The sequence below is a fragment of the Psittacula echo genome (assembly GCF_963264785.1).
Source record: "Psittacula echo genome assembly, chromosome: 20".
NCBI lineage: Eukaryota > Metazoa > Chordata > Aves > Psittaciformes > Psittacidae > Psittacula > Psittacula echo.
Genome location: NC_137756.1, coordinates 3,497,709 through 3,523,223, shown reverse-complemented (window position 1 = coordinate 3,523,223; position 25,515 = coordinate 3,497,709). Strand labels below are relative to the sequence as shown.

Sequence of the window (25,515 nt, the reverse complement as noted above, 5' to 3'; positions counted from 1 at the left end):
GAAAACCAGTGTGTGGATTATGATCATAGACTCAATAGAATGGTTTGTGTTGGAAGGGACCTTAAAGCTCATCCAGCTCCAATCCCCTGCCACGGGCAGGGACACTTTCCACTAGAGCAGCTTGCTCCAAGCCCCTGTGTCCAACCTGGCCTTGAACACTGCCAGGGATGGGGCAGCCACAGCTTCTCTGGGCAGCCTCTGCCAGGTTTTCTTGGTATCTTAAATGCTTCATATTCCCCAGGAAATATCTTTGCTTTGCTCTCTTCAACCAGTCTGGATCACACAGGCAGGCAGGAAGAATTAAATACATGCCCACAGTCACAGGAAGTCAGCAGCAGAGCCAGGAACACACCGGAACTTCTGTTCTTCTCAGTCTGCCTCCCACCTATGCACCCCTGCAGTTGCTTGAGCAAAGGGAACACAGGCAGACTTCCCGCTCTGTCCCAGCCAGGATCTGAGGCACGACTCAAGTGCTTATTGCAAAACTGTGGACTGCTCCTTGCCAAAGCTGAACGGATTTTACAGAACAGAACCCAAAATCATCCCTTTGAAATGGTCACAGTGCCTGCCAGCAAGAAACGTGTCTGGGCTTGACTTGGTTCATCTCCCTGTGCTCCAGATTTTCACTTTGTTTTTCTAATCAGAGTTCAAATCTGCTCAATGCAAATTGCACACAATGGAGAAGGGAAGTGGCTTCAGGCAAGATGCTTCCCAGATGCCTGCCTGTGAACTCTGAGCTGAACTCCCTGGAATGAGAGCAAGCATGTCAAGCTCCTGGCAGGAATGAGCCTTTCACCTTGGAGAACACAACCTGACTGCCTTTCAGCCCCAAAGCACTGGCTAGGGCAGGATTCAGAGGGCCTGGCACAAAGGACCCACTCCCCTCTCCTCACAGTGGAAGAGAGTAATGGATTAGAAGCACCTGGAGAAAACTATCTGCTGACTCCCCCCAGAAGCAGCTCAGTTCAGTTTACAACACAGATTCTTATCAGTTCATTAAGAAGTTGGGCATGAGCCCAGCTTTCATACCATTCCATAAGCCTTCTAATGAAGTTGTAAAGTCTGCACCATAAAATGTACCTCAAAGATAAACTTGTTTCCCCGAGGACATGGTATTTGGATGACACAAGAGTACAGACTCCACATAGCTAAGAACCGTATGTTTATTTGCAAAACAGGCTTATTTTCTACATTGGAGGCCAACTTCTTGTGCCTTCACTCTCTGCTAACACAGCGAAAGACTCATTTACAGACCCTACAAACACTTACCAAGCACAGGCTATGAGTGCCTGCCGATTAAACTGGTGATATTCCAGCCACTGCTGCTGGTGAGACTGTGACTAAAGAGGGCCCACAACATCTCACAGCAAACTCAGTGATGAAACAGCCGGAGGTTGGTGTGAATCAGCGTTATCCCCAGCTCATTGCAAGCTTCAGTCACAACCTCGTCTGCAGCCGAGCCAGATGGGGCAGCAATGAACTGTACTCCACTCTGAACAAACACAGAGAGAAGTGGAAGGATTAGAGCATGGAAAACCAAAATCCCCCCAAAAAGGAGCTGGCAGCCCCAGTCCTTCATTTACATCCCTAGATATTAATCAATAAGCAAACAAAAGCTTCCATTGCCCAAAAACATCCACAGGGGAGTTCCTCGCATGAGCAGCCAGCTCTCTCCACAGTTCAGAAGAAAGAATAAAACGGTTCCTCTGGAAGCAATAGGCCTTGTCTGTTATTCTTGCATGGTTTAATCAACTTTAATCCTCTATTCATTTCAAATCAACAAACTGAGCAATGACTGGATAATTACTATCCACATGAGACCAGTAACCATGAGAAGCATCCTTCCCAGGATGCACTACGCCAGCTAACAGTGCAGAGCAGACATTCCTCAGCAGTCCACACAAACTTAAAACAGAAAGCCCAGCCTGTGCAGGCATTTCCTTGCAGTCACCCTGCCACCACCTTACCCGCTTAGCTCTGTCAATGTTATCCCTGAAGGGGAAGAAGGCATCGGAGCTGAGGGACACAGCGTTCAGCTTGGCAATCCACTGCTTCTTCTCCACTTCTGTTAACTGTGCAGGCACCTCTTCGAACAGTGCCTGCCATTTCACCAGGTCTTCACCCTGGAAGAGAAAAAAGCCAGCTCAGCACCAAAGCATGGGTCTCCCAGCAGTCCCCTGCCAGGATGAGTGGTGGCATCCCTCTGAAGCTCAGCAGGGCTTTCTGCTCACACACCTCTGCTGCTAGGAATGTCACACCCAGGGGTTTAAAATCCCAAGTAGTGGTGGGGACATATTACTAACATCAGTTCTTTTTGCATCCTTTTATCTCCTTTCCTTCCGCCTTCTCATCCCAGGGTTTGAGGGATTCTTTCTCTTTTCCCTTTAATTCCAAGATGCTCTGCTTGGCCTACCTGCAGAATGCTCTGTGTAAATGCCAGCACACACAAATGGGATCTGGTAGATGACTTAACACATGACAAACAGCAGCCTGGTTTATGATTCACCTTCTAAACAGCAGTTCTTAACCCCTTATTGATGAATCACCAGGTGCCCGATCCAGCTCTTGGCTTTCAATACTTAAAAAGGACATACTATTTTCTTACCTCACTATTGCTTGTAACAGGGAGGTCAGAGGGATTCTGAAAAACCAGAAACGCCACACAAGCAAACAGCACTGTGTGACAAGGTGCCACTGACATTAACTGTAGCTTTAACATTTCCTTACTGCTGGGGGAAATTATCAGATGAAACCATGCCGCACACCAAAACGCAGGGCAGGCTCCAGCACCTGGAGCAGTCGGTGCAGTATCACAGGGCACTTTGCCACTGGGGAAGTCACCATCCTGGGCCACTTGATCTCTGGGATCATCTGTCACCCACACCCACAAAACTCTAGCCACTACTACATAAAGACAAAGAAGCTGGAATCTCCAGGGAAACCCCTCAGCCAGCCCTTACCTCACCAATGGTCCCAGTGACATACTGATCGATGGCATTGGAGACCTCTGCTCTCTTCACACCCGCTTTGAACTTCATGGAGAGCACCCGTGGGTGGTGCCGCAGCCACCAGTTGTTTGCCTTGTCCCCAGCCAGCCGTGTGCAGTGGATCCGGGACTGCTGGCCCGCTCCGATACCTATGACCTGCAGTAGAGAGGGACAAAGCAGAGTTACATCTTGCTGCACAGGGACCACAATCAGAGCTGCAGTTTCAGCCAAGCAATTAGCAAAGGCCTCCCACAAATCAGCTGCTCCTCACTGAAGCAGAGCAGGAATGTAGGTAATTAGTGAGGAAGACCAGGAAAATACCTGCATCCCCTCTGCTGTAAAGCAGTGACAGGGTCAGCTCTCTGCATTCTCACTTTCAGGGCTCTGCTGAGCTGAAAGCCACCACGTTCTTTCATCCTTCTAAACAACACAGCCCCAACCATCAGAGTCGAACTATTCACCTCAGGAGAGAGATACAATCACAGCTTTTGTTTCAAGCAAAACAAAACCCTGTTGGTTGCAGAAACAAATGTGACTGCTAAGAGAAATGGTAGGGTGCCTACCGGCTCTTGAAAAGGGCACTTCAGTTAGAGGATTAAAGTCTGAGCCCAGGTCACCCAAACACCATCATCTTTCCTTGTGGGGCACGCATACGCAGCTTGAAGAGATCAGCTGTGGTATGTAGTGGATTTACAGGGCAGTTTGTCTGTCCATAAGAGACTAAATCCACTGCTCAGTCAGGGAGGCTGGTGATTAGAACCATTGCATCGCATGAATTGTCAAGGTCCTGGAGCTACCAACACATTTCTTACTCTGCCATGTGCCTGAGAGCTTGGGGCTTTTAGAATAGCTGCAGCTAACCTTATTTAATGGCATTTGTATTTGATACCAGACCCAGTGCTTCCAGAAGCTAAATACAAATGGTGATTTTTCTATTTCCTCCCAGAAGGTGCTATGAAAATATGGCATTTGCTTAGTTTCCATTTGTTTTTACGAGACCACTTTCTTAGGAGTTCTCAGCACATTCAACCTTTGTCATTTTTTTCAGGTACCCTACAGATTAAAGCACATAGAAACTCTTGGGAGTCTGGTGGTCAGGTCACTGCAAGCCATCTGTCACAATTCAATACACACTGCAAACAAGCTCTTGCATTCCCCCAGAGACAAAGGCACATCTTAGGCGCTGACACTGAGTGTGGCTGGAGACATCTTGGTTATGGACACTGGTAGAACAACTCCTGCAGATGTGGTCTGCCTCCACTCACAACTGACAAGTTCAAGGGACTGAGCTAGGTCTCTTGGGCTCCAGATTGCCTGCTGCTCCCTCAGCTTTGCCCCTGCCATGACCATAGGCCAGGCACACAAAGGCCAGACCCCAAGACCTGGCCACCACGGCTGTCAAACTCAGGCTGGTAACTTTTCTCCATGGCTTTCAGAGCTGTGGGTCCTGCTTTCCAAAGGCAGTTACTGCCATTTCAAACCAGGGATCTGACAGAAAACAAGTCTCTCCTGTAATTTCCTCCTGCTATGAAGCCATAGATGAACTGTTCACCAGACTCTTTGCATGGGGATTGCTCCAGGGACACTGTGTTGAGGTTACTGGCAGTTCTGGCCAATGCCTCAGAGTTTCCAGCTCAGACTGAAACAGATGGTAAAGCTATAAGTCGAAAGGTGCCCTCAAAGGAATGAATCATTTGTGTTCTCATCCATAAAGACAGTGACTTCACCTCTTACCAGAACTGTAAAACATCCTGCTGGATACTAGTACCCCAAGGAGCAAATCAAAGACTTGGGCTGCTATCTAGTATCATTTGCTCAGCTATAACTGAAGTCATCAGTGCTTAACATACCCACAAGGACATTAGTATTAGCATAAACACAAAATAGATGCAAAGTTTCCCATGGCTTAGTAAGACCTTCCCCTCTACAAACACTCCTGATGTCCAGCCTCTCCTCTCATGTCCAACTTGTTTAACCCTCAAATGCACAGGAGACCCTGAATCTCACAGAACGCACACCAACTGCATGTAGGTACATCATTTCTTCCACAGAGGTGTAGTCTCTTACCCTGGACAAAGGAGAGGGCTTAAAATTGTCATACACTCCACACCTTTAGGCATCACTCAGCCCTTAAGAGTGGGCCTAGTAACCCAGGCTGGGCCAAGGCAGAAATGTGTAGCTGAGGATGCAGATGGTGAAGACTACTGGACAGGCTGCTGGCAGCAGGGACCAAACTACCATTAAACATTCCCAAGTTTCATGTGATGTCATGTGCCAGAAGTGCAATGTCCTGTGCCAGCATGGTGCCTCATCTTCATCATGTACTTGTGGGCTGTGGCCTTGCACTCCTGTGATGGGCTGGCTCATCTGCTGCAAGCCCTGGCCTTCAGCCAGCAAGGGCAATGATGTGCAGAAAGTGTTTCCAGGCCAATGCAGCCCCAACCACACACAGCACACAGCTCATCCATGGGCACACATCAGAGGTACAGCTCTCCTACCTGTCAGCACTTTCCTCAACAAGAGTGTTTTCCTTTTCTCTCTGAGCTACTCAAAATATGTTACATTTTAAAAAACTTTGTCAAAAGATGCTCAGCAACTTGGCTCATGTTCAACAACTTCAAAATGGCAGGAACTTTGTATTTCGGTTGAAGTGATGCATCCTGCAAACTCTTCATAGGCACCTCCAAATCTACAGAGATATTGCCTGCACCACACAGAACTGACTTTGTAATGGCTTAATGGGCAAGAGAATATAAAAACTGCTTCTCTGTGCCTCCTTCTGATAAACCCACATTGTCCTAGAAGTAAGTCCACAGCTACAACCTAGGAGAATAAGACGCTTTTCACTGGAAAACGCTGATTCAGAGGAAGTGAAATCTTTTTTGTGTAGAAAACATGTTCTGATGCAACATGGCATGCTGGGGAACATTTCCTCAGTGCAGTCTGGAATTTCTGGTCTAGATAGGAGAAATCTGAAGTCTGAGCTTCTGCTCAATGCAAACTATAGACTTGTATCTGAATCTCTCCTCATACTGTCTGAATGTACCTGTTCTCTGCCTTGTTCATTTCATGTGAAGTGAAAATCTCTCTTCCTTCCTCAAATGTTGGCTTTCTACCATACAAAACCATTTCTACCATATAAAATCCTCCACAGAGGAATCCTTCCCCTTCTATTTTCTATTTGATACACAAAAATTAACTATGTTTTTTTCAGACTTTAATGTCCTGGGAATCAAGAAGTGCTTAAGCAGGGCCTAGTAAGTGTGAGGAGTAGCAGAAGACAAGAATACAGGCTGAGTAGAAAAAAATCACTTCATAAAGAACAGCTCGGGTGAGAACTGAGAACTACTTCACCAAAACACTTTGGCTCACAGAACAGCCAAACATGCCCCATAGCTGGAATACTGTGCAAAAGCAGACAAGATGGATAATGCCCAAAGGATCACTGCGAAATGATCCAGATTGGCCTGGATTTACTCAAAAAGATTTACCCTGAATGTGAAAATAAAACCCCTAAATACATTTGGTATTACAACGATCAAATGAAGGACTTCACGACTGGGAAGACAGAACAAAGAGATTACTGACAAATGTCTGCACCACTGGTGGAAAACAGGAAGGTAAATTAACAGGTTTGTTTAATCCTACTCTGCAGAGAATACAGAAAGAGAAGAATTCTCAATTGCTACTTTGAAACCTGATTATATCATTAGAGAAATGGTAAATCAACATGTTACAGACTGGCTTTGTGGGTGCTGAAAGTCAGACAAAACATGTGCAATTAGTGGCTGCTGGCTTCCTGCAAATGAAGTGCCACTCAAGTTCACAAATGCTTTCCTAGAACTTATTAGCACCAGCACCAGCCCTTGCTGGAGCTGTCAATCCACTCAAAACCCAACAAAGCTGTCAAAAGCATTCTGGATGAGTTTTGCTTGGCAAGGGGGATGCTGGGAGGCTGAAATAACCTCTGGAAAACAAAAAGCTGTGAAGGAAAGCTAGACTTCCCAGGCTTGGCTCATGTAACCCCAACAAAGTCAGAGCCTGGAAAAGCTTTTACTGTAACACTCTGGAAGTTACTTTCCATCCCTGGTGATTGTGCTATTGGTTTGCACCCAAATATTCCTGTACACATCTTATGCCTTGGTAAGTGAAACAACTAGTACTTAGTTCTGCACAGCATTACCAACATGGATCTAAGCTAACCACTTAGTAAGACTGGGTTTCCATGGACCTTCTTTCTTTCCCCATTTCTACCTTAAGAACAGGGCTCTTAAGTCTCAGGAAGCTTTTGGAGATGTTAAAACCAGAAGGGAGCTCCCATCTGAGCTCCTCCATCACTGCCTGTAGCATGTGCCACTGCTGTTTCTGCATTTGGACTGTAATGAGTCTCTCAGGGAAGATGTCAAGCTTTGATTTGAAGACCTCAGTGCAGATTCACCACCTCCTTGAGTAAGTGATTGGAATGGCTGCTGACCTTTACTGGTAAAAAAGTCACTTGTTTCTTAGTGCAGCACACAGAGCTCTCATCTTGACCTTCCCTGTCACACATATAGCAAACCAAGACAATGCATATGTGTATTCGATTAAAATGTATGCCTGCAACTATGCACAACAGCACTGCAGCCCAACTAGTTAAATCCATGCCTGCCCACGCTGCTTTTCACTCCTCCCTCGTGCCTTCTCCCTTCCATATGGTACACACATTACCACACACATTTCAGTAACATCTGCAGCACCACGTTCTGTCCAGACTTGCAAAAGCACTGGGGAAACTGCTGCTGTAACGAGGGAAAAGGAGCAAAGATAGTAACACCTTTGTTCTGGGGCTATGCGAACTGACACTCTTGAGTAGGGAGAACCATTTAAAAGCAAGGGGAAAAAAACCCAAATCTGAATAAAAGAAAAATGCCAGATCTCCAGAGACATGTTTATTTTCAAGAACCATACAACATATGACCCCAGGAAGAGCTGTGAGACAGCACTGCAATGTCTCCAGGCTGTAAGAACAACCTGACAAATGCAGATGAGTACCAATGCAAAAAGGACAGCACTGCAGCTCACTCACAGGCTGCACCTGCAGGGTACACTCTTTGATCAGTTTTGCTGATTTATGATGTACCAAAGCCTAAGATCAAAATCATTCTTTGGCTTGAATTCTGTACTTTTAAAAAATAATGCAGGCCCATGGAAAACTTACCATGGAAAGCAGAGAACCAGCTAAAGAACAGCATTATGAGAATGGGCTGCTGGGCAAAAATACGTTTTGTAATACATTTACAACAACTTTAGGACAATTGATTTGTTAACTGATTTTAGGGGTTTGTTTTTAAGATTCAAGAGTCTCAACTCAAATCTCAATTCATATCTCAACTACACGTTTTTTATAATGCCGCATAAATCCTATTTATCATAAGGTTTTAAATCACAGAGAAAAGAAGATTTCTAATGCCCCAAAGGGGTAAAAATAAAACATATCCCATCTTTCTTACATAAGAAGTGAAAAATCAAACTAAGAGCCATTCGGACAGTGAGAATCCAGCCGTGAAAACTCCTGTCATTTCCTAAGGCTCTATACAGACAACAACATATGTGCATGCCCTCAAAAAATTATATAAAAAGACAAAGTAGTTAAAAAGAAATTACTCAAGGCCAGACTTGCAGAAGCACATAAGAGCTTTTCCAACCCTACTCCTGAAAGAATCAGCCCAGTCATTACCATGAATAAAGGACACCAAGGTTCTGAAGCAGCCTCTTGAGAAACAAATGTTTAGCTACCATTCTGTATGGTGCTGTCTAGGGCAATTCATCTGTACCTGTTTAATAGCTTCCTGTATGCTAAATGATTTCAGAACTCAAGCCTGACAAAAGCATTATCTGACCAGCTTGGCTGTGCAAGCATGCTCCAGAGAGCTGCCTGATTCAGTTACCTGCCCATTCTTGGCGTAGCAAACTGAGTTGGACTGGGTGTATTTAACAGCGATGCTGGCAACAATCAGGTCTCGGACAGCAAACTCAGGCAGCTGAAACAAAACACTGTTGTCAACAATCATGACTAGCCATGTGCCAGTGATGTGCAAACCCCCAAAGCCATCACAAGTACTGTAGCATGGAGAGGGAAAACAAAGTAACTAAAAAGATCCAGTTTTGTTCACTTACCAGCAAATTTTGTTTAGATTAAAAACTGTAAATGATTGGTTTGGCAGCTGATCTAATCATAGGGGTTAATGATGGTCTTGGCAGTCCTGGGGTAATGGCTGATGATCTTAAAGGTCTTTTCCAACCTAGTTGATTCTATGATTCTATGACTCAACCTTACCAGGTCAAGAGGGCTCCATCACTGGCATTAAGCCTGCAAAGTATTCTGTACTCACTCACTGACATCAGATGTGCTTATATGTAAAAATCTAAGCCATGCTGAAGTACGTACTAGACCACCACAAAACAATAGAGCTCAGTATCTGCATGAAGTATTATTAAGTCTGTTCCATTACTAATTTACTAAGCTTATTTTTATTATCTCAATGTCTGAACTTGCTTCTGAGCGCAGGATTAATCACGTGCTCATTAACATCTGTTTTTTAATGATAACAAGATCAAAGACAAAGAAATAACTGATAACTTCCTGATGATGTGACCAGTATTAGCAAGGCCAGGGTTTACACAACACACTGAACACAAAAGGAAGAACTAAACAGTGGGTCAGAATGGGATCACAAGAGATCCTTAGCACATCGCTGTCTCACCATAAGAAATCACACATGGTAGCTTCTTACTTATAAGAAATACAAATATTTTGCTAGTCAGAGATAAAAGGAAAGGTTCAGCTCCTCTTATTTATGCAAGGAATCAAACCAAAGGCAAACTACTCTGATTTACACAAGTATATTTGGCCCAGAAATTTGCTGCACTGTCAAAACAATTTAAATGCCAATTAAATTTCATTAAAATATTTTAAGAGCTCTTAAAACAAACCAGTGCTGACTTCCTCCATGAAAGCACACCAGCTCATTCCACCAGGATTTAAGCTCATTCATTTCGTGACACTTACGTTTTTGTTCTGTGTAACAATGTTCTTGAACAAGGACCGGTCGATGACTGCATTGTTCCTCTTCTGCATGAGGTGCAAGCCATAGAGAGTTCGAATCTCATTGTCATCCGGCTCGTAATGGGGATCCATCTACAAGCCAAAGGAGAGGCCAATAAAATGCTCTTAGAGCAATTAAAAGCCTACATCCACTAACAGCTTCAGTTAAAGCACGTTATCTAAGGAATCACAAAAGTAGTGAACTATTCATGGAAAGCAATGTCAAATCATCAGAAGTAATTAGAAGTAACTGGAGCAGCAAGGTCTCAACAGCACAAAGTGACATGTACAGGGTGAAAAGAGGTAATGCAGTAGAGATGTTTATACACAAATGTTAACATTGCAAGCCATAAAATCTACAAAGTCTTCTAGTCTGGCAGAGAAAGCGGAAGACATCCACACAAAGAGAGTCTTGCAGTCTTGCACAGGAAAGTAGAAACATTTTGAGTTCTTTCATACATTCCTCAAGGTACAACTCCCAACCTTCTTTGACATTCAAGACAAAAGAGATTGTGCTTATTTCCAGAAATGCACTCTCTTGGGGCACATCTCTGAACAAGCATGTAGCAGTGCAAGGGGTGAAGTTAAATGGAACTGTTACAAACTGCATTCAGGTCTCCCATGCATGGGCTTATTTAGAATTTTGATAGCCTCAGGTTATTGAGACATGAAGTAAACTGGATTAAGGCTATCACCTCTGAATGTGGTTTCCCTAATCTATTTACATTTGTTCTGACCAACTTTTCTTAGCATCTCCCTGCAGACAGGCCCTGAAGATACAGGGTTAACCAGTACAACCTCATCCTTGAAAAGCTAATTGAATTCAGGAAGCAATCATCTGCCAAGATTGTCTGCCATTTCATTCCTTCTTGCCTGAAGCTCCTGAGCCATCTTCTACAGCTCCCCTGGCAGTAACACTACAATTGCAGCTTCAGCTAAGCCTTGGATTTTCTTTTTGTAACACTACAGCAAAGTTCTCTGCTCATTTGTCTCTCAGAGTCAGGCAGAAATAGGACCTGTCTGGCTGCTGAGAGCATTCTGTAATCCATTAGTCATGTTCACCAAAACTGGATGATTTTGAAGTCCCAACAATCACTGCAGAAACTACGAAGGCAAGCTGATACTGACTTGACCACACTATAGTAATATTTCTCAACAAGCATCCTGGTTGCAGTATGTAAAGGTGCATCATCCCAGGTCCAATCTCTCCCTGTGCTGCTATCTTCATCACTGACTGTCGTGCAGACTGCCCTATAAATACCCCATGCCCAGACAAGGCTTCCCCCAGCGATAAGACTCACAACATCACCGACACACTATATCTTAGATACAAAGAATTTGGAGAGAAAACAAATTCAGGAGAAGTGAGAGGAAAGCTGGCAAAGAGAGCACAGAAATTCTATCTCTTTGAAGTACTCTGGCTGGTCATAGACTCAATTACTTTAAATCCACATCACTGTGAAAGCCAAGGAAGGCATTATAGTCACAGTCATAGTAATTTTATAATGACATGACTACAACACTGCTGATGGAATTCCAGCTCATACAGGAATCCCCAAAGAGCCAAAGGAAACACTTCCAGGCACTGTAGAGGGACCTGGAGCAGCCCTCCCAGCTATTTGAACACTAACTTCTGTGAAAAGCAGGTACAGGGTTATAGTGGAGCAGGAACACAAACCTGAAGGACACAGTAACCACCATTCTTCTTTTTGGAAAGGATTTTGAGAGCTTCTTCCTCATAGCCAGGAGCTACCACACCATCAGATACCTGTAACACACAGATTTCAGCTTTCATGTTAAAAAAAAAAAGGGGCTAATACTGAAAGCTCCACATGCCATTTCCAAAAAAGCACTGAAGGCACACCTCTTGGGGTCTGTATGTACCATATAACAAAAGCACCATTACAACTTTGGTTTCAGTCCTGGAAAGTGGAAACAGTGAAGCGCTGTAAGCTCTTGGCAGGAGTTAGTAAAAAATAGCCACCATCACTTTCAGCAGAATGGAACTAATAACTAATATTCCTCTTTAAGGGGAAAAAACTCATGCACAACATCCCCACTTTAAAGTCCTAACAGTAAACATGGCTTAAAAAAAATAGATCCTTATTTCAACAGTGACATGTCTGACGAGACAAAAATACTGGCCTAAGAGCTGTTAACAGCCTTAAAACTGAGGAGAACTTCCATTCATCAGTTCCATGAAGTGCCACACACCTTTCCCATTCTTATTGTACAATATAGGTGAGGTCTTGTTTCTAAGTAATAGTATACCAAAAGTTTTCCTCACAGTCCAGTCAAATGTGCTCTGTCATTTGTTTGAAAAGAAGGCTCCAATGTACAAGATAGCCCTTTTCACTGTGACATCCCCCTCAAAAAAAACACAGTAAGCAACATATAATGGGATGAAGGTGTTCAGTAAAGCATTAACTCCCATTTGTTTAACTTTGTATGTAAACTAGAGACTTGTGCAATGCGGTAAGCTACGGAGTTCACGTTGAATCCAGCAAAGTAAAAAGTACAGCCTGGAAAGCGGCTGAGCCTACAGGTAACTTGTATCAGCTGGCAGGTAGCAATATACAGCCACATTCCTGCCTTGGGCAAGAGGCTGGCCATCAGCTCTCCAGTCCTATTGTTCTACTTACAGCCCTTCAACCAGACAGATACTTGTGACAGATTAATCAGGGCTCATTTCCAGAGGCCTACTCAGAAGCTGAGGTTTCCAATCACCTCCAAGCAGCATTTCAAGCACTGGTATTTCACAGGCTGTAGCACAAAGCCAGGTTTTAACTGATAGGGAGAAAAATGTGTCAAAAGATAGGTGTAAATTCTGCCCTCTGGATACAGACTTACACAAATGGACCAATAGCCTTGAGTAAAATGGGTCAAATTCAAACAGAATGGCTGTTACAAACCAATGACTTCATTTAGTGCAGTTCTCATTTTTACACTCAAAGGCTTTGTTGCTGTTTAACTAACCTCTCTGGAAATGATCTTGGCTGTAGCCACATCACAGGTGTCAGAAAGGGCAACGAAGTCACCAAAAGAAGACATCCGGTCAGCACCTGAAAAATCCTATCTTCAGCAACTTAGCAAAATTTAGCATAACACAAAGAAAAGCCTTTGCTCCTACAACAGTCCATTGCCATGAGAGCTAATAATTTAATCCTACAGCAAAAATAAGAGATGATGTAAGAGCAACAAGGATGAAAAATCCTACCTCAAACACATGCACCTTTCAATATTCCCACAGTTCAGATATTCTTTCTTTTCCACTGCCTTTGTCAAAGCTCTAACTCTGTAATGGCTACCTCCATCCCCACAAACAGCAATGCTGTAGCCATGGTGGGAAGAGGACAAGGAGGCAAGGGTCATGCAGAAAGATTTTAGATGGGAAAGAGTCGGAAAAAGATGAAAGCTTTTAGATGCCTATGCTCCCATCTGGCTTCTCCTGCAAGAAACCAGAGCCAGAAAAGTAGCTAAAAGTTTTTTTAATAGACATTCTGTATATTTAATGACATAGCCAAGGTGAACTCAGCTCTCACCACAGATGCTCTGCTACTTAGCAAGGACAATTCTTCTGTCCCTGCCATTCTAAAGACTTATTTTTCTATCAATCATGCAATGGCTTTCTGGGGACAACATTCAAAGGTGGTCTTTAAAGGGTGAAAAATGAACCCAAGCCGATGTGCCCCTTGTCAAATAAGTTTGCTTTGTTTTCTCTCATCTGTGCAGATTTTCTAGGAATGCCATGGAGAATGAGAGAATTAGCAAAGTATCTCAGATAAGAAGAGAAAGTTATTTTTATTTACTTATTTCTGGGGCGGTGGGGGGTGTGAGCTCTGAAGAACAAAAGCATTAAAAGCACCCACCAAATACCAGGCAGAAACATTTCTACTCCAACCAAATAATCCTGAGCACCCCATCTGCAGTGGAAGGCTGAGTGTGCTACCAGCACAGCTGTTTATTCAAATCCTTTAGCCAAAATCTCACAGATTTATACAAATATGTGTGTATATACATATTTAATTAAATAAAATCTACACATCTTCTATATACATCAAGGAACAGAATCCAAAATGGTTTTGGTGACTTTGAAACACTAGGTCTGCTCACTTGGATAGAAATTTATCTCAGTCAATAAGAACCTCATGGAGAAAAACCATACAGAGGAGGAATACAATGCAAAGGGAAGAGCCTACCAAGTGCTAAGCATGCTGCCTCGGTGCTGAGAATTCAGCTCAGCTCCTTGGACACACTAGCTTATTCCTGGACTTCTCACCTCTGCTTCGTGCATAGGCAGATGCCAAGGGTGTTAAAGTCTTGTGGAAGTCGTGCACCATGCAGACTTGAGCCTCCTCTTCACTGAGAGGTATTCCAACAGCAGCACCTAGTGGGAAATACAAGTCAGGGCACTCAGTCTTGGGACCTCCCTGGACTGCCAGGGTAAGGGACATGGATACACCACTGACGAGGCCTGCCAAAAGCTGGAGTCTATTCAAAGAGAAAAGCATGGCAACATGGAGCCACTCTACCTGCAGGACTGACATGCTTGAAGGAGGCTGCAGCAGGAATGCCTAATGCCAGCTTGAGTTCCTTTACCAGCTGCCAGGCATTGAGAGCATCACACAGGTTGATGAACCCTGGAGAGCCATTCACCACTGCAAACACAGCACACAAATAGATGCATTAAAGGAGGCAGACCCCTCTCCCCAGAGTCTGAAGAGCAAGCAGAGGAGATTTCTCCCCCTAATAACCAAAATAGCTATGAATTGTTCTTGTTAAACTAGCTCCTCAGCAACTGGTTAACCCTGAAAAGCCTCAGTGTCTTGAAAGGAATGTACAGGCTTTAGACTGGGAACAAATATATGCAAATACAATTCTCTTCCCTAACTGAAGCTGTTGATATGACCTTGGAGCAAGACACACACTGTCCCTATGCACATCCGCTCTTGTGGAAGGGGAAAAAAAAAAAAAAGAACATCCCCCCTTATGTTCTTTGAGTTCTTCAACTGGCAGCCATCCGGAAGAAGAGCTATCTCTTTCTGTGGAAGTCTACCAGAGCTTGATTTTGATCAAGGTGCATAGTCAGAGTTGTTAGGGAAGAATACAAAAAGCACATCCACTAGCAGGGTAGATTTCTTTACAAATCTAGTGTATAAATTTCATATAGTGACTATGGCTCTGATTCAACAAAGTACGCTGGCACTAACCAAACTTTAAGCACACATTGTCTCTAACTGATGTCAACAGAACCACTCAAACACAAAATTTAGGGCAAGTTTGTATTAAAATGCTTGATCTGGTCCTTTCACCAGAAATCCATGCCAAGAGTAAAGCCCATTTAAAAGTCTGTTCTCAAAACCTTTTGCCCTGGCTCTGCAAGAACTGCTTGTACCAACATGGCAACAAGAGAACAAGAACAGCCAGACTTTCTTTATCTCAAAAACAGGGGTATCCCTTAATGCAACAATGCTGTCATGGGTGGCACAACCTGCAAAATAGCAGATACACAGCAGATATGTCTCAAACTCTTGCGAGTGAGACTTGAATCCCTTCCCTCTGCTGTCACCAGCAGAAGCAGAAGTTTAAAATGCCAAGGTAAAAAACCCTCCTCAAAACCATCAAATAAATATATAAATAAATGAAAGAACAAATCCCATTCAAACCTAGAGAAAACAGCTTGGTTTCTAGAGTAAATGGTGGCAAAAAACCCTGGGAAGACAATTAAATAAGAAAAACTGGAAGTAGCAAAGCATCTTAAAAGGATGAGGAGGCTTTCCTTCACAAAATCCAAATCTGAAGTCGAGCAGAAAGTTCATTATGTAAATCTGTTCCAATTGTCTTCACAGTGTGGACACACCATCCTACACCAATAGCGGATGCAGAGTTACAGCAAGTCTTGCAGCAGACAGGCCTTTCTGTCTCACACAGCTCCACCTTTCCATTGCAAAGCTAGTGCTACTCAGTAATAAAGTAGTTGTTAAGGCACTGCTTGCCATCCTTTGGACCAAAGTACAAGGTGATGTTTCAGTTTTAAAGACAACGAGGAGACATGCCCAAGCACCTCCTTTCCTAGCTATCCCAGAGCTCCCTTTTGGCCAGCATGGCCTAGGCCTCACCTGTCATGGGAAGTTTGGATCTCATCGTGTAGAGCTGGGCAGGACTCTGGTGAGGATTCATACCATACCGCAGGGGAAGCTGGGACACCCCCTTGCTGTACTCCTTCCTAAAATAGTCAGAGATGGCTGCATCATACTGAGCAGTGTGGGTGAAAGCCTGGGGACAAAATGGGGAACATTTGTCAACTTAAAAGCATCAACTTAAAAAGAATTTGGTGTTTAAAGGCAATCGAGTCTGGCTTAGCCCTTCACTGCAAGCAAGTACAACAAACCTTGAGCGCAAGGTGGCATCTGGTCTCCATGGAAGTGTCTTTGTCCCTTGATGTTGCCATCTCTTTTGATACTGCAGAGTAGTCTGCAGGGTCACACACAACTGTCACACGAGCATGGTTCTTGGCAGCTGCCCGCAGCAAAGCAACTCCTCCTGCAAGAGAAGAATGGAGGCATGAAGCACTTCCCTTCCGGACACAGCAACAGGAGCCACATCTGAGGCCAAGAAAGGACATGCATCAATGGAACATTTGTGCCTGATGAATGTGCCTCCCTCTCTCCAGCAAGAAAGGACTGCAACAGTACCCTTCAAAATGCACAAGGCTGGCGAGTTTGACTGCTCACTGGTGACTGGCCTTTGAAGACACAGGCAGAGCTGCAGCTGGAGACACAGAGTGAGGAAACAGGTCCCAGGCTGCACTGAGCAGCTGGGGCAAGAATGTCTTCAAGTAGCACAACCACATCCTAAGGAGGATGGCTCATCTCCATTTACCATTTAAGCACCATCCTCTGCAACACTGGGCTGAGGAGGGCTCTATAGGAAGATTTGCTTCTATGCTGCCAAGCAACAGAGGTTCCCAAAGCTCTCTGAAAATATTAACAACTCCTGCCCAGGTCCTCTGTGTAAAATAAAATGCCACACTTCCCCCTTAAATGTGACTCTGCACAACTATTACAACAGTTTAAATTATACAAGATACTAGGCTGTTGCAAACGAAAAGTAGAAGCTGGCACTGCTGCGCATTACTCCATAAAATATTTAATAGAGAGCTCTGCTGGGCATCATTTGGACTAAACTACTGCAAGAAAATTCAATCTCAATCCAACCTCATGGTACAGAAGCGTGCCTGTACTGTTGACAAGCTGCCAACCAGAGCTGCTGCACTGAAGGAACAGCAAGCCTTATGGGGTTAATAACCAGCAGAAAGAGCAAAACTGCTGATGATACAGGTGTCCATGCTTCCAAACTCAGGTCCCAACTACTCTCCCATATATGCTTTCCTTGTAACAGCTTCCTGCAGTGAAGGTCTCAGCAATACCCAAAGCTCTTTCAGTGGTTCAGCTTTTCCTCTCCAAAGCTCATGGTTTTTATTTTTATTACACTGCCAGACGCTGCAAAAGAGGTATGATCTGCTCTCTGTATTTAGTAGTAAGCATGCTCCACCTGGCCTTTCCTGGCACAGCCTTCTACAGTACATCAGGCTGCTTCTTCTGGGCATGCACGACTTGCCCACCTATGCAGCATGGCTTGCAAACCTGTGCAGCAGCCACTTGCCTCTTTAACTGTACATCTATGATCTGCTTAAAAGCAATGAGGTTTACCCAACTATGCTTTCAGTCTGCCCCTTGCAACTCCTGAGCAACTCAGAATACTTCCTTTTTGGGTGTGCAAGGGTACCAAACAAAAAGGAAACAATAGAAACCACTTAAAGAGACCAGAACATCAGGTCTGCCTGGAGAACAGATTTGCTCTCCCTTCAACTTACCAATATCAATATTTTCCACTGCCTCTTGCACAGTTACACCTGGAGAAGATACGGTCTTCACAAACGGGTAAAGGTTACACACTACAACTCTGAGAATTGAGAGAAAATGTAGGGTTATTCAATAAGACATAAAAATTGCAAATTGGGCTTGGCAAGCACAAGCTACCAGAGTGTGTTTATGTCTTGTCTCTCTTTTAGATCAGGGACCAGCACAAAATGCTGTAGCCAAGGCTTTTTTCTCCAAAAGACTTAAGAGACAGCAGCATTCAGCCAAAGGCCAAGTGATGGTACAATGCATTACAAAATTTGGCTGAACTATGTGCACTAAACAATATTACAGGAGATAGAACCACAATTTACAGAAGATAGTTTAAAAGAAGAGTTTCTTTAAACACCTAGGCCTGTATTTAAATGTTTAGTGACTTTGGTGCACAACTTGAGCCACTTCAAGGGACTTCAAAGTGGGCTCTCAGCAGTGCTGAAAATAGGCATCCACCAACTGTTCTGAGAGTAAGCACGCAGGGCAAGGTCCATTGCAAACAAAGTACAATCTCATTTTCCACAACTTTTCCTAGAGTAGAAGATGACCTATGTATCACCTTGTGGACTTTTAAAATACCAGCAGCATATGAAGCCTGAGTGCACAGCCTGGATCCCATAAAATCTCTGGAGCACACGAAAGCAAGGGGGAGAATTGACTTTCTCCTCTCAAGACAAGACTGGACCTTGCTGGAATTAGTTTTTTCATCTGATCTGGAAGAAGCTGCAGTCTATTCCAGAAAGCATGAAGTAATAACTTGCGCTGTTCCATCCTACCAGTGGCACATGAACTGCAATGAATGGAAGCACCTTTTTTGTCCTTCACAATGTTTTTCATTCAAGTGAATTAGTTTACACTCTTGATCTGAATATATGAAGGTACCGAACTCCCATGCATGCCCAGTATTGGCAGCAAATTGCTGTGATGCATACACTTGTGCCCAACTTCCAATATTCCTTTGTTTCCACACTGTGTGATGAACTCAAGGGATGATCAGCTTCCAGTATGGTTTTCAGAACCCTTTATGTCTCTTAATTTCATACAGTGTCTTTTATTGTCTGTTCCCCCCCCAATCCATTCATGCTCCTGATCTGTTGCCAACCATCTGTGGACTTTAACACTGCTAATTCTTTTATCTGTGGAAATCAAGATAGACCAATACCAAGGTTTCCCACTGTGACTTGGGAACCTAAATTTTATGCAACCATGCATAAAACACTCTGGCTGAGCATCAGTTCCTTCTGCTTTATATAAGACAATCTAAATACAAATTGTTACTTCAGATGCAAGTGCACTGTAAGTCACTTATTTATGTAAAGGCATGTTACTCCCCCTGGAATCCAGCAGAGCCTGATTTAATATGCAGCATACTCTGAAGAGCTACTGCTGCTGAGCTGTCCTGTGGTTTTAAAGTTCAGGTTTCAAATTCAGCCTGGAAATCCATCTGAGGCATTTCAGTTTTTAAAAGTAATTTTAAAAGCAAAGATCCATTTTGGCCCAATTACCACAGTCAGACTATACCTCCCACCCTTTACTATGTTCTATTCAGCTATTGTTTCTAAATCAGGAGCTACCCACCAACACAGAATTGGTTACAGTTTCTAGGTAGATATTGAAACCAGGCAGTTAAACATAGTCCCAAACTGCCCTGCATGAGTGTACTGAGTAAACAAATTCCCACAAAACCAGAAGAAAATCTTTGGTATGTTAGTGCACAAACTGTGTTACTTCAATTCCTCGCTGCTGATCACTTGCTTCGACAACGGCTCTTGGAAAAGTAAGTTTTCGGTTATCTGTGTGTTTTCTGTTTGTATAAATGCTGCATGTTCCTGGCTGCCTTTTCCTGTCTACTTTTCATTTACATGTTGAAACTCAGCAAACATTATGCTAATATCAAAGGGTATATTTACTAAGCAAGTATTCCAAAACCAGGAATTGTCATGCACCCAGAGCCAAGTTGAGGGGAGATGCGCCAGCTCCGAAAGTACTGAAATCAACCATGCAAGAAGTGTAATATGGTCCAACCTTGACCAGATGTAATGTCAACATTCCCAGATAACCGGAAGAAATTAAAATCTCTGCTCCCTGTGGAAACCAGAACGTAACTTCCTTGTTTTAGTTTTAGAATCATAGAATAGTTAGGGTTGGAAAGGACCTTAAGATCATCTAGTTCCAACCCCCCTGCCATGGTCAGGGACACCTCACACTCTCTTACTACACGTGCTGAAGGCCATAAAAATTATCAGAGGGATGGAGCACCTCTGCTTTGGAGACAGGCTGAGAGAGCTGGGCTTGTTCAGCCTGGAAAAAAGAAGGCTCTGAGAAGACCTCAGAGCAGCTTCCAGTGCCTAAATGTGCCAAAAAAAAATCTGGAGAAGGGTTTTTGACAAGGGTCTGTAGGGAGAGGAAAAGGAGGAATGGTTTTAAGCTGAAAGAGGGTATATTTAAATTAGCTATTAGGAAGAGATTCTTCCCTGTGAGGGTGGCGAGACACTGGTACAGGTTGCACAGAGAAGCTGCCCCCATTCCTGGCAGTGTTCAAGGCCAGGTTGGACAGGGCTTGGAGCAACCTGGTGTAGTGGAAGGTGTCCCTGTCTGTGGCAGGGGATTGGAACTGGATGAGCTTAAAAGTCCCTTCCAATCCAAACCAGTCTGCATCTTCTGACAGAGAAAACAGAGACTACAGAACTTCGGGTGTGTAGATATTAAATCCCTTCTGCTCCCTTTCAGTGGCGCTGACTAGTTTCCAGTGCTCTTTTTTGATTACTAATTGATTGCATGATGTCCCCCAGTATTTACCTTACAAGGCTGAAATCCTGTTTGTTCATATCAGCATTATCTTCTGGAATATTGCGAGCCAAGATGCCTAGTTGCAAAAAAGAGTGTATCTTAATTGAAAAGTAATTAAATCATAATCATTTATTTAATTCAACATCTTCCTTCAGACTGTGCTTTTCCTCAGAGATTTTCTATCAGAAATTTTCTGATTCTAGCTCAGACAACAGTCCTCAGCCCCCACATCCATCCAAGAGAGGACACAGGGTAAACTCAAACTGCCTAGGAATAAGGAATATTACAGCATGCAGAAATCACCGAGTAAAGACTATGCTGTCATGTTCCTTATGCTGCACACCAGATTCATCCACAGGTTAAATTCCATGGAGCTCTCTGCCCAAACAGCTCTGAAATTGACTCTGCAAAGAATGTGCAAAGGCATTTACAGAGAAGCCCTGTTACTTATAGCCCTGGGGAGGAAAAGCTCTGCTAACTGCATAGATGCCAGCATAGCAACAGAGGAAGTAATTCAGCCACCGTGCACTTCTTCACCCTGTGCTTTTCACCTCTCCTTCTGCCCCTAGAGCAAATCTGTTCTCATTATTCCACATAGACCTTAAAAAATAAAGACATCTGTCAGCCCCTTCTTCCCACCCTCAATTCTCTTTTAGACTGAAAAGAGATTAGCAGCAACATACCAGCATGGACTGCAGGATGAAGGGTTTTCACACGTCCACCTAACATCTCAGGGAACCCTGTCAGGTCCGAAACATCTCTGTTCAATGAGAAAACATAGCAAGATAATACATGTGCCATACTGACTTTATCTGTAGGTTGAATATTTATTATTCCCATTGGGACAGTAATCTAGATCTACTGGCAAGAGAAGAAAGGAAGGAGATTTAAAAGCTAGAAGTTTTGAAGGCTGTAAGGAGGTGAAATAAACCTAGCTTTCTTTTGGTCTATTTTGTAAAAAAAAGATAAATCACCAGCTTTCCATCAATGACAGGGGGAGTTTAAAGAGAAAACAAATGCATGATTCCTCTAAACTTCAGTATTTTGTATTTTGTTAAGAACACAACGTATGAAAGGCATATTCCTAAGCTGCTAGGAAAAACCTGTGCTGAGTGATAGGCTATGATGCATCCTTATTGCGGAAGGCTGGGAAGTAGTTCTAAGATGAAGCATTAAGACACATCTGATTGTTTTCATTATGGCTGGCACCTGTCAATTCGTTTGCAGAATGCTTCTAGGTATAGAAAGATTAGAGGAAAAAGCCAAAATGCTGGTTTCATGCTCTCTCACTTTTCATAAATGTTGATCTTGTGCAAAAACTATATCTGACAGAAGACAGAAAGGACACAGCTTTCTAATAGTGACCCAAACAAAAAAACTGCATAAGTTTCACTACACACACACCCCCCATGCCAAAGGGGCAACAACTGCTTTTCCCATGAATGGAAATAAAGTTAATGGGTCACACTAAACTAAGCAGTAATTTCTCAAATACACTGAAACACCCAAGATAAGCAAATCCCAACTCAACATGGTTTACAGAGAGAATTAGAAGATGCAATACAACAGTACTCTGCTTTCCAGCTTAGCCAAAACATTAAAGTTTCACCGCTCCCTGTGACTGTTTGTGATGGTAAAGGAACAACAAATTGGAAAGGGAAGGGCAAATGTGACCATTCTTTGCTTCAGGCTTCAGTGATAGCACAGCCAAGCAAACAAGTTGGAGAGACACAAGCGAGTTTGGCTGGAGCTGTTTTTTAATCACAGCATGGAAGAAACAAGAACAAATTTCCCCAGAATCATGGGCCAAAACATGCCCTTTCTGTAACAGTTGGTGCACAACACTTGAAGGCTCTACTCGAAAAGTTGACCATGGTGCTGGGAAAATTATATGTAACAAATCATTATTTTGTAACAAATTGTAAATTATTTTGTAACAAATGTTGACGCTCCAGTGAGTTTCAACGTATTCCTGACACATTCCTGTCCAAGGACCAGGCAAAGACCACCAGGCCCTGAAGAGCAGCACCAGGGGCAGATTATGAACGTCAAGAGAACTGATTGTGTCATGGGGAAAAAAGCCAGCTCAAGACAGACAAGGCACCATCTCCCAATAGCTCTCTGTGTGCTGTCCTATACAGTAGCACTCTTTGGCCTCAGACAACCAACTGCTGGTCAAGGTGGTTCTGAAGTTTGCCTTAGGAAAGGTTTTTTTTTGGGGTGGAAGGGAAGACTTGCTCTCAGAGCAGTCTTCCTTACAAATGGAGAAAAATTAAGCAAACTCAGGACTCAAATGAGTATATTCAGTGGAGATGTATAAGAAAATGTCAGTACCTGACAGGCAAGCCAGCATCTCTCAGGGCTTTGGCTGTTCCTCCAGAGGCGATCAAACCCAGGCCAAGAGCATTCAGACTCTTTGCAAATTCCACCAGGCTGGTCTTATCGGAGACACTGAGCAAAGCTAACAGGTGGGAAAGGCACAAATATCGTGGGTTTCAAGGTGGAGCAGAGAAAGGAAACAGCAGGATTAAGAGCTGGAAGCCTTTGCAAGCTGTGTAACTTGGGAATCTTTTCCGATGTGAGGTCACTGGGAGCGAGCTGACCGCCAGCCCCTCACACACCACAGCGGAGAAGCCCCTTCCACAGACGAGGCGCCGGCGGGGGGCGGGCAGCACAGCCGCCCTCGCACCCTGCCTCAGGGCAAAAGCGCGGGAAGCCGGGCCCTCACCGCCGGCCGCTGTCCCGTCTCCTCCCCACACGGCGGCGGCCGCCGACCAACTCCGACCGAAGCCAAGGTATAACCACCTGAAAGCGAAAGGAGCGGCCCCCCAACCCCTCAGGGCACAGGATCTACCGGGTTAGAAGCGGCAACCCCGCTCCCAGACGAGCGGCACCCGGCCACCCCTCGCCTTCCGGGGCTACCCTGTTTAGCTAAACCGGGAGATTACGCCTCGGCCCAGCGGGAGGGCAGCTTCCCCTCAGCCCCAACCCTCCCCGGCTGCTCCAAGTGCCGCGGGCGGGCGGGCGCTCGCGGTTCACCGCGAGCAGCCAGGGCCTCTCCGGCCCCGCGTTACCGAGCTGCTGCCGGGCAGCCATGGCGCCGTCGGTGGGTCCGCGCTGGCGGCGGTGGAGAGAAGAACGAGCGGTGGCGGCCAGGCGGGATTTGGGTGCCCGCTGCACCGGGGGGCGGGAGCACTGGGGGGGGCTGGTCCCGGATGGGGCGGGGAGCGGAGGGGAGGCGAGGCGGCGGTGTGGGGGGGGTGTGTGGGGTACGTTGTGGTGTCAGTGACCGGGCAGGCTGCCGGTGCCCCCTGTGCGCTTTGGGAGTGAGGGCGGAGCTGTGGTCAGGAGGGGGAGCCCGCCATGGCGGGGGACGCCGGAGGGCAGCTGTCTCTCTGCCCCGCCCGGGCTGCCTATGGCCGTGCCCCTGGGCACCAGGTCCCCGTTGAGACAGGGTGCGGGCTACAAGCGCGGTACAAGCACTTTCAGGTCATGATACGAGTTCTTCTTGGGGCCTCTTCAGCGACAGGAGGCCCAGCTTACTCCGCTGGTGAAAATGAGGCGTAGGTGAGGCAATGCCTCGTTGCAGTAAGGGTAGTTTTTCACAGAAATTCTTCTTGGAATTTCGTCTGTGGAAAATCCACTTGGAGAGCTTACAACCTAATGACGAGCAGGGATAAAGACAAAACACTTGTTTACCAAGTCCGAGGTAAAAAGTTAAGCTTTCAAATAGTAAAACGGTGCTTCTCTTCCCTTTTTTTTTTTATTTTCCTATGTAAATGGATTAATGGGAAGAGCTTTTGCCCCCCACAGGACTCCAAATTTTCTGAAACTCTTTGCAAAAGAGTTTCTTCTTCTTTTCGTTTTAGCTTGCGGTTGGCAGGTAGTGCTGACAGAACATGTTGGGTTTAACATTGATGGTTAAAATCTCTGCTGTGCCACTGTCCAACAGGGTTAAACTGCAGCAGCGGGACAGCAGCAACTCGTGCTGCTTCACGGGTAGAGAGCCCTGGAGTTAATTTGCAACACAACCCCTGCCCTTCACAGGTTGCTCAGAGAAGCTGTGGCTGCCCCATCCCTGGCAGTGTTCAAGGCCAGGTTGGACACAGGGGCTTGGAGCAAGCTGCTCTAGTGGAAGGGGTCCCTGCCCGTGGCAGGGGTTGGAACTGGATTTTCTCTGAAGTCCATTCCAACTCAAACCATTCCACGCTTGATTCACTGTGCCAGTGTTTGCACGAGGCTTCTCCATGCTTGTCCTGTCTCTTCAGCAGCAGGCACTCAGTGCTGCCATTCCCAGCCAGTAGCATTGCCCAGCAAAACAGCCAACATTTTGCAGGTGTCAGGTCCAGCTGGCTGGGAGCTGGTTGCCTTTGTGTAACATGTAACATGTCAGGGATGTGCATCTGGAGTAGTGGGGCCTGGTATATGGGGTTTAATCGGGTCCTTATGCAATAAAACCAGCATGGGCAGACCCCTAAGACATCCTCATATACATCTTTCATGGTTTTCATTGTTCATGTAGGTAGTCACAGCACACCTGAAGCGTCCTGAGCAGGCAGACTGCATTAGGCTCTCCACTTTCATTTAAAAAAAGAATAAATGCATGAAAGTTTCTAGATCTTGTAGACAAGAAGGTGGGAAGTGCAAAACAAGTGCAACTGCAAGGCCCAGAAACTTGGCTGCTTTAATTTGTGAATCTCTGTGGGCTTGGGCAGTATTGTCTGTGTAAGAAAGAGTC

General features: G+C 44.8%; 1 protein-coding gene across 1 annotated transcript; it reads right to left on the bottom strand.

The window, feature by feature from the left end:
* Positions 1-1,372: 1,372 nt before the first annotated feature.
* Positions 1,373-23,874, bottom strand: ATIC (5-aminoimidazole-4-carboxamide ribonucleotide formyltransferase/IMP cyclohydrolase; the record flags this gene model as incomplete). Its single annotated transcript, XM_080632050.1, has 16 exons — positions 23,852-23,874; positions 23,112-23,238; positions 21,461-21,537; positions 20,787-20,853; positions 17,948-18,036; positions 16,463-16,614; positions 16,191-16,347; positions 14,604-14,729; positions 14,351-14,458; positions 13,048-13,133; positions 11,750-11,839; positions 10,036-10,164; positions 8,915-9,007; positions 2,961-3,143; positions 1,968-2,123; positions 1,373-1,492 (listed from the first exon to the last, which is right to left on the bottom strand). Exons 1-16 carry the CDS (start codon positions 23,871-23,873, stop codon positions 1,373-1,375), a joined length of 1,782 nt encoding a protein of 593 aa, XP_080488176.1. The 5' UTR covers position 23,874.
* Positions 23,875-25,515: the final 1,641 nt, after the last annotated feature.